General features: G+C 34.7%; 1 protein-coding gene across 1 annotated transcript; it reads left to right on the top strand.

Moving 5' to 3' along the window:
* Nucleotides 1–4,871: 4,871 nt before the first annotated feature.
* LOC101314390 (tetraspanin-19-like) lies at nucleotides 4,872–11,026 on the top strand. Its single transcript, XM_004303086.1, has 6 exons — nucleotides 4,872–5,110; nucleotides 5,744–5,843; nucleotides 6,561–6,641; nucleotides 6,749–6,853; nucleotides 10,306–10,479; nucleotides 10,926–11,026. Exons 1-6 carry the CDS (start codon nucleotides 4,941–4,943, stop codon nucleotides 11,010–11,012), a joined length of 717 nt encoding a protein of 238 aa, XP_004303134.1. The 5' UTR covers nucleotides 4,872–4,940; the 3' UTR covers nucleotides 11,013–11,026.
* Nucleotides 11,027–12,907: the final 1,881 nt, after the last annotated feature.

Raw genomic sequence — 12,907 nt, 5'->3', positions numbered from 1 at the left:
GTTGGGGATTAGACATTTACCTAATTTTTTTACTTTTCAGATTCGGAAAAAGAAAAAACCAATATGTATTATAAAGATAGTAAAATAAACAACTTGGATGGTTAGTAGAGTTGGTTAAGGTGTTAACCTTATACCAACCCAACAACCAAGGTTCGAATCCCTTAGCTGCCAAAAATTATTTTGCTGTGCAAAAGTGCAAACCAGTCAAAGTATTGCCAAAGTCAAAAGGTTCGGCTGAGGACCACACTGACACACCACATCCATTCAAACTTTCAAAATTCGGTTTGGGCGAGTAATTTTCTGGGGATTTCAAAGTTTCGTCGAAATATCGAAAATATCGCGATATATCGATAATTTCGGACTAAAAAATCTAAGGGGAGAAAATTGTTTCGCTGAGTGAAAAAAACGATATTTTCGACGAAATTTCGCCAAAAATATCGATTTTTTCTTCCTTGGTTCAGTTGATTAGCATCATCACAAAGACAAACCAACTGCAAAAATATCGTCCTCTTAACGTGCACGTATATCTTCCCGACTTCCTCCAACTCTTTACGCACGTCTGCCAAAATTACTCATATTCTCTCTGCCAAAATTGCTCTCATGCTTCCACTGAGGTAAAGTATCTCTTCGCTCCTCCTTGATGATAATTTTATGGTTGAAGGTTGGCTTTATGTAACAAGTCAATGAAGAACGAAGCATAAATGAGATTGCTTAAATCTGATCACTCTACACAAGCAATTTGACGTGAAATAGAATTTTAATTCTTGGATTTTTTTAATATGGATTTGGATTGATACACATACATAGTTTGATATTACTATATTAGAAGTTCTGTTTATGTTTTCTTGTGATTTTGGATTGTTGGATACACAAGACTTACATTATGGATCATAATGGGTATAAATAAATTCCTAAGATTTTGGTGCATATTGTTGAGAATGGGAGACCTCCATACAAAGTGACTCAAACGTGGCTGTTAAAAATTGTTGATGTGACCGCTAAAAATTACAATGTTTTTAACGGCCACATCAATATGCTAACAGAAAAAATTGATGGAAAGACAATTTAAATGACAAATCGTGACTTTAAGGACCATTCAGATTAAAATAAAACCACAAGGACTGAACAGATGTCGACTTCAAACCACAAGGACTAAACAAATTTCAATTCTATTTGATTTCAACTGTTTCTTTACTTTTGATATGAATGTATTTTTTTGTGTGGTAAAACTTTAGGTCGATCATTATCTTAGTTATTCTTCTTTCAATTTCATCAAAAATACCCCTCGACTCTCAATTTTCATCAGCTGTGTTCAAAACCTCCGTTCTCCATCTAATTCCTCTGTTAAATGATGACGTGGCATCAATAAGAAAGTCAAAGAATTAAATTTAGTTTACCCTATTGTAGTTTAGAGGTGAATTCATGTTAGTCCCTAAACTTTCAATTTCATCAGATTACCTCCCGAGCTCTTGTTTTTCTATCTACAGTCTCTTATCACTCATGCTTTGTCCAATTTGGACGTTGAAATTTGATGACGTGTAATGACGTTTTGGGGGTTGAGAAGCTAAATTACCCGAAAAACAAGAGCGGTAAATCTGATGAAATTGAAAGTTTAGGGACTAACATGAATTCACCTCTAAACCGCAATGGGGTAAACTGAATTTAATTCAAAGTCAAATCCCGAAAAATGACATTTCTGACCATTTCCCTCTCATATCGATACACATCTCCATTCTCATCACAACCCCCTAACCTTAGTGATTTTGGTGGGGTTGAATGCAATTTTTCTATTTTACCCTTTTTCTGTGGGCCCAACGACTTTAAATTTGGTTTTCTTCTTAATGCAAGTCATCACATGACGGGAAAATTGGATGGAAAACAGATGTTTGGACACGACTAATGAAAAGTGGAAGTCGATGAGTGTTTTTGATAAAATTGAAAGAAAATGGATGAACATAATGATCGACGTAAATTGATGGGGGTAAACTGAAATTAGTCACACAAAAAAAAGATGTGTATTTAGCATTTATGGATATGTTAATAAAATTTCTCTATGTCATATGGTTAAAACGTGATTATAGAGAAATTTTAAATACACACCCCTTGCTTAATACACCACCTATCAAGTTTTTCATTTCAGTATTATACTTAATACACATCCCAAACTGCCTAAAATGCCTTTAATTTATGAAATATTCTATTATTTAATATAATTAATATATATGTACTATTTAGTGCCTCTTTTTACATATTATTTCGTCTAATTTTTGCTAGAAATTTTTGGCTATCATCGTTCAATTTATAATCAAATGATTATTGTTATATCCCAACTCCAAATCACCAATACAAGTTTTCAGAATTCACAAGTTAGTAGAACTGTAGAAGTACAGTAGCTACTAAACATAGCTAGCTAGTTATTTGATAAAACATGTCATGATAAAGATATAGTACATGACAATATGATATGCAAGATCAAAATAAAGCTGATACAGATAAAATAAAATAAAAAAGACAACCCAAATGAATTGTGGAGAAGAGTTGGGGTTAGGGGAGAAAACGTGCTTTCGACGATTTTAGGGTAGAAGATTGAAAAGAATACTTCTAGCGCGATTTTTTTTTTTTTAATAATAGATGTTTGTTTTGATCATTTAGCTTACCTATAAAATCTCAATAGAAACATAAAATAATAGAGGTGTGTATTAAGAGATTAGGGGTGTGTATTTAAAATTTCTCGTCATTATAATGTGTGACCAAATCGATAAAAGTATCAATTTTAATAGATATTGGTTGATATAAGATATCTTATTCCAATCAGTAGTTTGTCCAACACAATTCTTTATGTGGCTCTATATGCTTTATAATTTGGCTCATTAACTAAACTTAATTAAGTTGTTTGAAGGGTTTTTCTCTGTAACTTATCTTTTGTTATCGAAGAAAACCATTTTAACAAATGTAATTTTTTTTCACACACTCCTTTTGGATTGTTCGCGCTATCCCAAAGGCTTCATAGGCCTAAGGACTAATCTGCTGGTTGACCGATAGACAACGAGGCATTTCAGCCCCTCTACTGGCCACGTTTATAAATCAGCAATAACATTGAGCAACATCAGCATTCGAACTCATAACGTGGGGGTCCATATCATGAAATTTATGTCGTGGGACCCAATGTATCCACTTCACTACATATATAAATTTTATGTTGTTACGTATAGATTGTGCCCCAATAAACTTAAAATCCTAGCTCCGCCAATGCGTATAAGCCCACATGCATCCAATAGTCAGGCCTCTTCGTATGCGTCACCGTTGTCCTATGGGTCCAGTAGGTCTTCAGTGGTCAACAACCTATCAATTGGGACTTGTAACGGTTGGGCTCGAACTTGAGTGAGGGTTCCACTCTAGCAAGTGCTTTGGCAACCATGTGACCATGCAAAGACATTTTATTTCGAATCAATCCCATCAATCTAAGGGCGGTTAAAATTTATGACACGATTAGGCAATCTTCAACCCTGGGTCTAAAATTTATAATAGGTTTAAGATTTATAAATTCTCATCTATAACCCACTATCTAAGTTGAGCTAAAATACGATTTACCTAAAATGTATCATATTTTGACTCAACCAAATAGGAATAAACTTATAATTTATGAGGGTGACGTGAGTGGATGTGGAGAAATTTTTCAGTGCTACTGGAGGACTACGTGACAGTCTGACGTGGTCCTACTTTCCAATCAAATTTAGACATGTAGATTTTCTTCACGAAAAATTATTTCAGCTATTTTGTCAAAAACCATTTTAGGTTTTCTGTTGTTTTTTAATACTAAACCCTAAGCCCTAAACCCCAAACCCTAAACCCTAAACCTTATACCCTATACCCTAAACCCTAAACTCTAACCCTAAACTTTAAACCATATACCCTAGACCCTAGTTTGAACTTGCTAAATACCCATGAATGTCATTTCACAAAAAATAGAAAATATTTGTTTATATTTTAGTTGTAAAAAATCCACATATCTAAATTTGATTGGAACGTAGGACCACGTTAGACTGCCACGTGGTCCTTCCGTAGCATTTAAAAATTTCTCGTGGATGTGAGACAGTGTCAGATTTTATTAATATAAAATAGTTATGTATGATATGATATGATTAAACAATTGAGTGGCACTCCATGTGTGATTAAATGATGATATATAATTATTAAATAGGTTTGGATTTTACCTTCATGGGTTGGAGATGCAAAACTTATATAAATAATTATAGGTTTGGATGACTTAAAATTTGAAGAGTTAAATACTGTATAGTCTTTTTGGTTTGAAGTCGATATTTATTCAGTCCTTGTGGTTTCATTTTATTCTGAATGATCCTTAAAGTCACAATTTTTCTTCTAAATAGTCATTCTTTCTCAATTGAATTAAAATTTGTTTAGTCCTTGTGGTTTTATTTTAATCTGAATGGTTCTTAAAGTCCCGATTTTTCATCCAAATGATATTTCTATCAATTTTTTATGTTAGAATACTGACGTGATCGTTAAAAATGATCTTTAAAAACATTGTAATTTTTAACGGTCACGTCAGCAATTTAACTGAGAAAATTGAAGGAATGACCATTTAGATGAAAAATCGTGACTCTAAAAACCATTCAGATTAAAATAAAACCAAAGACTGAACAAATGTCGACTTCAAATTAGACGGCTGATACGGCGATCTGAAAATTAACGAAATAACCATCATTCATCTTAAAATGAAACTAACATACGCGAACTTCAAAACATAGAGAATATAAATTGTTAGAGATGATTTATAGGGATTAAAATTGGGTAAAATATCACGTGAAAGTGAAACACGTAAAATGGGGATAGATGAGGAAAACTGAAGTACGAATATAAATCTAGGTATAGCGACTCCGGTTTAAATAGGGTTTTTGCCTGCAAAAATTGATGTAGGGATGGCTGCGATGGCGAGGAGCTGCGTACAATCAATATTAAAGTTGGTGAACTCGGTGAATGGGATGGTTGGGCTGGCCATGATCTTGTACTCCTTGTGGTTGATTAGAGCCTGGCAGAAGTGCATCGGTTACTTGCCATTTGAAGACTCTGATTCTCCAACTATACCTTGGTATCATCCTCTCTTTTCTTTCTTGAAATTCCACTCTCGGGCTCTATTACAATTTTGGATTTTGGGTTGTGCTGAATGCAATGCAGCCTTTTCTCTGAACAGCTATTTCAGAGTTTTACGCATATCTGTTCTGTCTAGGCTTTATCTATCTGAATTTGAAAGATGAAAGCAGACTGAGGATCTTAGAGTGGGGCTTCAAAGCTAATTTGTTTGTAGCCAACCAATACATATGAACCCGGCAAAGTGCGCCTAAAGGGATCCTCATTATGGAAATATCCATAGGTGCATGGGACCGTTTTATCATGAAAACATACTTAAGAAAAGAAAGTTAAAGATGGAGCTATGTTGTACTTTCAAATGCTAAAAAAACACCACCTGGTTATGATTTGGTTCTCTCTTGGCTCTGATTTATTGGAGTGGATTTGGTTTACATTGAATTTTTTGTTGATACACGAGTTGTTGTATGAAATAAGAAGAAACAGGCATGCCGCATGCTGGGATGTTTACAGGATTAAGAATTTATGATTTCTGGTGAATGATGTGTTCAGTTTTTATTTTGTATGGGTTCCTGATTTTTATATTTTTCTCAGTTTTGGTTTAAAAGTGCTACTTTTCTCTTTGCATGAACTGCAGGTTCATATACATTTTTCTTGGCCTTGGGGTTACTCTGTGTGTCATCACATGTTCAGGACATATTGCTGCAGACACTGCAAATGGTTGTTGCCTTTATTTGGTATCCCTCTTTTTTCTTATATCTTCATTTATCTATTTATTCAGTGAGGTCAATTTCTTTCATGGCTTGCAAAATTTGTGTCGTTGTTGATTAACTTGTACATGTGTGGACGTTTCATTCACAGTGAGATGTATTGTATCTTATTACAATTGGTGTGCCTTCACTTTTGTGTAATTACAGTTGACTATTTATATAGCTTTTATTTTCTCTCAAATTTAATTTTGTCAGGTGTGCAAATGCCCCAAGATGCATCAAGCAGAAATTTTGAGAAAGCCAGTTATATATTATAGAAAAAAAAAAAAATACACTTCAAAAAATACACTGCACTACCTACTGCAGTGCCTACTTTTCTAGTAGAGAGTGCAGGAAAATTAATCCACTCTAAATATTTTTCAGAGCTTCCATTATGGAAGAATGCCTAGTTGTTGCAGCCCTTAGACTTGTTGCTTCTCATTTATCTGCTAAGTTTGCAACCCTTAGTGGTGACATTTATGTTTGTGCAAGCTACAATTGTATCTGTCTCTTAGTTTGGTGCATTTTATGCTACAGTGGCAAGTCTAGATCTTCCACTTTCTTAAATCTAGATGTTTTGTTTTGTTTGAAACTTTGACTACAAAATTGTACAGAGAACACTCCTTTCTAAGAATGTTTTCACACAGGGCTGCACTTTTTAACATTCCTTAATAAAATCATATAACAAAAATGTTTTGTTTACAGTACATGCTGTTCCTCTTTTTACTCCTCATGCTTGAAGCTGGAGTGACTGCTGATATATACTTAAACCATGACTGGGAAGAGGTATTTATTTATAGATTACTCTTATCTTGTTTAATCAATCAAATGAATTCATAAGAAGCATGTTAAACACTTGCCTGTTGTTTTGATGGTATTGAATTATTAACCAGGACTTTCCGGATGATCCAACTGGGAAATTTGATCAATTCAAAACATTTGTAATGTCAAACTTGGACATCTGCAAATGGATTAGCTTGTCAGTTATATGCGTACAGGTCTCTCTCTCTCTCTCTCTCTCTAAAGGGTGTAGGAACACATTTTTGCATGCTTGTGTATTTGTGCAAGTTTTCCTTGTGTGTTGATTTATCTTTCCAAGACTAGTAAAAGAAAGAAGTTTATAATATATTGTATTACTAGTCAGCAAAATCACTAGCATGGTAATCACTAATAAGTATGTACCAATATGTAGATAACTACAGCAAAACTAAATTGATACTCGATTAATTAATAACCTCGATAAAATAATAATTTTTGCCGGCCCCGAGTCGGGGACAACGTGCTAAATTAATAATTCGCTACATTTATAAGATAATACAAATGCGAGAATTCACATAGACCCCAATGAATATATAAAGGGTTCCTTAATACATAGAATTAATTCTTCATTTATGAAGACTTGATAAAGAGTGAGTCAAATGTGGCTTGTTTCTTCTTGATAAAGACTTGATAGAGCAGTTGAGAGATAATCCGAAGATCGCTTGATCGTATTTGATATTATCCCTTGACTCACTTGCAAGTCGGTCTTTTCTAAAACCCACAGTTGCAAATGCTTGAGTGCTACCTGGATTATCATTTTTGTACTCGCACAATGCTTTACCCATTTCATCCGTCATCATTGATTTTTTTTACTCATTTGAGATGAGAATTCATATAGTTTTTGTTTATTTAAATATGGTTTTGTTTATTTAATGTTCATCAAATGAACTAATATAGTACATCGAACTTACATAGTACGTTGAATAATGTAGCACATCAAATAAAGTAGCCTATTAAATAATGTATACGTAATAAATTCGACAACATAGTACATTGAACAATGTACAACAATATTATTTTTGTTGAAAAAATAAAACTATATCTAAGAAATAAATAATATTTGGATAGATTAATATAAGTTATTAAATAATCAATAAATTAATATTTTATTAATTTATCGATTAATTAATACCTCGCTAAATTAATAAATTTTACCGGTCCTGACATTATTAAATTTATAAAGGTTTTACTGTATGTTTAGCTATTCAGTGAACTGACTATTTTCTTTACACTACAAAAGTAGAAAGCAGAAACAATTAGTTGGCTGGGGGCGATTAATCATCGGAAATGTGACACGTATGTCTCATAAAAAATGTAAGAGTCAACATTTTATGGAATCTAATTCAAACTATTAAGAGGCTCTCAGCAGTCCTCAACCAGTGTACCATGTGATAGGCTTTGACATTGGGGGTTGGATAAGATGAAACAAAAATGTGATTGGCGGTACATGGCATTGTGAGAAAGTCAGCGAACTAGCTGCGAAGAGGTGGAAAATAGAGGTGCCAGTGCCTTACAAGAGGTTCTAGTTATTAGTTTAGTGAAGTCTTAACTCTTAAGATACTTGGGGCTTTATTCAACAAAAAAAAGAAGAAGATACTTGGGGCTTGTTTGGGATTGCTTTTTTAAACCCAAACACACTTTTGAGTTTTTTTTAAAAAACTTAGTTATAAATAAAGGAATTGTACAAAAGAAAAAGAAAAAGAAAATAAAATGAAGCTTGGGTTAGTTTTGAAGAACATGAAAGTGGGTTTGAGTTTTGAATTTGATGTGCTTCCTCATACAAGAGCCTTTTTAGGCCTTTCATAAGAAAATCCAAACTTTAATTGTTCCTTATTGCAAGGCATAGGTGTTGGTGTCGAGAGATAACATAAGTATGGAAAAGTAACAACAAAAGCCATAATCACAGAAGTAGCTGAACCATGACACAGTACTATGTTGCAGCAATCTAGTGGGTGTAACTGTTGCTTTGGATTTGTGTCATTACAAAAGTCAGGATCAATCTAAGAGCTTTCTAGTAAGCAGAAGGCTTTGTGTTGTAGTGCCGTAGGGATAGCTCTAGAGACGAACAACCAGATAGGTAAAAAGTAAATGGCATATGTAATGCCAACACAACTGATGATGAGATTGATGGACCTCAAAGCCAACTATAGTATTGACACTCTCACCTGTAGTGAGGGAATAACATAAAGATGGTGGAAACTCAAATATACGTGCATCAAGAAGTTGCTCACATTGAATGAGATCAAATGTATACATGGATTGAGATAGAAGAGAACCTTTAGGAATGAGTCGATTCTAGTGTTATACTTGTAAGTTTGCTTTAAAATCCCAACTAATTAAATACTGATGTATCATGTAAATAGGAGGAAGTAATTGCCATAATGTACCCAACCATATTTTTTGATCTGCATCCCTTTGTCAGAAAGATTGCACCCCTAGGTTTCTGAATGAGAAAATGGAGGTCACTCAATCAATTTAAGAGATTTTCCATCCATAAACTAATTTAAGAGATTTTCCATCCACCAACGGAGGCCACATATTTTCCATATGTTGAGACATGACAGATTGGTTTGCTACTTTTATCTTGCCTATCTGCAACGGGTACCAAGCTGGGGAACCAGCTCCAAGTTGCTAGGTTTCATTCAAAACTACAAAAAAAAGAGGGGCGAAAAGACAAGTGGAGAAGCTGGATTAATGGAGGTGCAGATAGATTATTGAAAGCATTGAACTCCTTTTTGTGGATGATCTGTGAGTTGGGACTTAGAAAATGCATCTAGATCATTGCCTTACCTTTTGAAGTGGAATAATAATGTCGCTCACTGAGAGAACTACACTATACATTCAATCTCATATACAGATGCGCATAAACTTTGGGCTTACCCTGTCCATGATTGTAATTCCTTCCAAGCATTGGTTTTGCTAGCAAAAGATAGGTTGTGTCCCTGTTATGCTAACCTCGTTGGTTCCCAGGCAATCAAAAGAGATGTGCTCCCAGGAATGGACTGAAAGGCCCCTAACCTCTGTACTATCTGTTTTGTGGAATGACGGCCTCTCAGGACCTAGCTAGTCCCCATTTCCTCTACCTACTGTGTTTTTGTTTATTTTGTTTATTTACCTTGTACTCAGTAGCTTTGCTGTATTTCTTCCTTCTGCAATGTTTGTTTCTGCCTAGTTCTGTGGCTTTGAATGAAGTATCTATCATTAAAAATAAAAAAAATAGAAAGAAGACTTCTTTTTACTAATCTTTATTAAATATCAAGAGGCTACGTAGAAATTTAGTCTTTAGCTTCAGTAGTGCATGTTTCTTTGATTCTTTACCTCCGTCACTTTGGTAACTTTGTTAAGAACTCTAAAAGTGTGATTTCCGGATGTTCTCTGATTTTATTCCCTTGTTTGATTGATGCTTAGTCTGTAATGGAATAGGAAGTTTGTACTGATTTCAAAAATGAAATGATCATGTCTATTTCTGGAATTCCTGGTTCGTGCAGCATGGCTAATCCATTTGTATTACTTTTCTTCTCTCATGTCTATTTTGTAAAATCCATGGCTGATTGTATTGTATAGGCTGAAGTTTACTTTTGTATTTTTTATGTCTACTTTCTGTTGATCATCCATTGTCTTCTCTTTGCAGGGACTAACCCTTCTATTGGCAATGATACTCAAAGCTTTTGGGCCACATCATGATTATGATAGTGATGATGATTATGTTCCCGAGAGGGTTTCACTCCTGAATCACCCACCTCCTTATGTCATTGGTGACCCTATCTATGGGTCAGATGCTTGGCATACAAGGATCAACAAGAAGGTAAAATTCTTAAAATCCTTTTAATAGTCAGTGTTCAGGGCATGTGTTCATCAAAGGCCATTCTCAAGATTCAATCAATTCAAACTCGTACCTTTTCCACTGTTTTCTTATTCTGATTTTTATCTTCTTCATTCATTTTTAGATACTACTTTCTTTAGAGTAACTGAAAAGGAGAGAAAATTAGATGTCTGATTGTTGTATAATAGACCGACAGTCATCGGTCCGAATCAGACCATGGAGTATAATAAGAAATTCTCGTACTTGTATAACACATATACTGTACACCTAGATAATCTTACTTTGCTTGTCAAATGTCAACCAATATATAGTTATATACTATATCTAAGGTTGCCACTGTTAATTAGTGAAACCATGTATGGATGGGTGATCATTAGTTCCTAAATCATACTTTGGCAACTGCCATGGTTCTTTTGAATCTAGTCCAGATATTTGGCAACATAGGATTCCACATTTATCGACCTGAGATGAACCGTATCTCTCATTTGGCGGCTGTCACAGTTTTCGATTGCTAATTTGAGTTTACAATGTAAGTGGGACTGTTATTCTGTTATTAATTCTTTCTGCTTTGTTTTTTTTCCCCCCTCATTTCTAAATCAGATAAACAGGTAGAATGGTTTGTATGGAGTTGCCCCTATTTGGTGCTCTTGCGAAGGCAAAATAAGAGCGTTGTCATCTCCATCTGATGTTTGTAGGACAAGTCAGTATCAGAGGCTTAACATTCATTCACTTACGACAGATGGAACGTGGAACTACAGTTTAGAACAAGTACAAATTTAAACTCTGTCACTGTATACGCAATCAAAGCTAATGAAATATTTAGGACATCAATTCATCAGTGTTAACTTAACACTATAGAATGTTTTATATATTAATACACACACACACACACACACACACACACACACACACACACACACACACACACACACGCACGCACGCAGCATAGAGTATATACTTGAACTCTGTTTAATTACATACCTAGTTGACTTTTGTATGTAGCAATTTTTATGTGCAACTCTCAACTATTAATAGTCTGGTTTTCAGCCAGCTTGTTCATTTGAAACTGAAGATTTTATTTTTCTTCATGGCTGTTAGCTTTGCACGATTGTTATGGTCAAGAATCAGTATCTGTATTTTGCTTATATTGTTTTGCATCATTGACGGGGAAGAAGGGATTCAATCCCATTTATGGGGGAAGTATTTGAGTGTAACAAAATTCAGAAATCCCACATGGGGGCTGGTTGTTTGTTTCATTAACGACTTGTTAGGCTGGTAGTGTTTGATGGACAAATTATTATTGGATTGATCAGTGTATGCCCCAATGAACTTGACGCATACATAGCTACAGCTGCTATCATATTCATATCAGAATTTGTTTGTTAGGCAGTGGTTTGTACCTTTGGAAAACTTGGTGTCTGCTTTGCTTCTGTAAAGCTGGATCTGCATGTGCCCACACCTGGATTTCAACACGACCCAAGTACACCCTTAAAAAGCAAAGCACCTACAACAATCAGGTCCTAAACCACAAAGAATAAGAAAGGGGGTTAGAAAAGAAAGGTAAAAGTAAGAAAACTGGGTCCTTTCTAGAAAGTATGAATCAGATACTCATTCACACCCACAAGGCCACAACTGAAGGGGCCATGACATGTTCTTAATATATCTTCTTTGTGCTAATGATGCTGTAATGCTCAATGGATTCACACATGTCTCTTCCAAAAGTTGTTCCTGCTTTTAACTACCCGAGAAAGAGGCACTAGGTCACTCTTTGTTTCTTCCATGCGGTGTATTTAAGCTTTATAGTATAGTACGGTAGAATACAATTATACCTCTTATTTGCGATCTAGCTATCCCAAAATCCATTAAGTAAGACTGAAATTAGACTCGTCATACATACATAAGATGAAAAATACGGCTAAAAATTTACCAACAATAATTATTCACCCATTAAAATGTATATTTTTTCTTTATTATTGACACATGTATATTTTGTTATCAAGAATAAAACTAAATTATTTGATGAGACATGTCAATAATAAACAAAAATAGACATTTTAGTAAGTAAATAAAAAAAAAAATTAACACACAAGTGACCTAACAAGTCGACAAAAGAAAGCAGCTGTCACATTATTACGTTGGTCAAGTCTGGGCCACTGAGCGAGATCACGTGCAGCCTTAACGGTATCAAGCACCGGAATGACCAAAACACCCAACAGATACTGTGCGTACTTGCGGGATATCAGCATGCGCATTTAACGCCTTAACCGTCGTCGGTGGGGCACTCTCTCTCTCTCTACTAAAATAAACTAACATTCCGTGGTAGTGGTGTAAACATTGCATTATTAAACTTGTGCACACTATACATAACACTCGACCAGTCCACTCCCCGAATTAAACCCTTCTTGAAGCC

The sequence above is a fragment of the Fragaria vesca genome, linkage group LG6 (genome assembly GCF_000184155.1).
Source record: "Fragaria vesca subsp. vesca linkage group LG6, FraVesHawaii_1.0, whole genome shotgun sequence".
Lineage (NCBI taxonomy): Eukaryota > Viridiplantae > Streptophyta > Magnoliopsida > Rosales > Rosaceae > Fragaria > Fragaria vesca.
The sequence above is the reverse complement of the archived record's forward strand: the minus strand, read 5'-3'. Positions and strand labels throughout refer to the sequence as shown.

What these genes read in the sequence shown, in the direction of transcription:
- LOC101314390 (XM_004303086.1), top strand. Translation starts at nt 4,941, where the DNA reads ATGGCTGCGATGGCGAGGAGCTGCGTACAATCAATATTAAAGTTGGTG. An exon ending in ATGGTTGTTGCCTTTATTTG is followed by an intron (nt 5,844 to 6,560) that starts GTATCCCTCTTT and finishes TTTTGTTTACAG; the next exon opens with TACATGCTGTTCCTCTTTTT. An exon ending in ATACAAGGATCAACAAGAAG is followed by an intron (nt 10,480 to 10,925) that starts GTAAAATTCTTA and finishes AATCTAGTCCAG; the next exon opens with ATATTTGGCAACATAGGATT.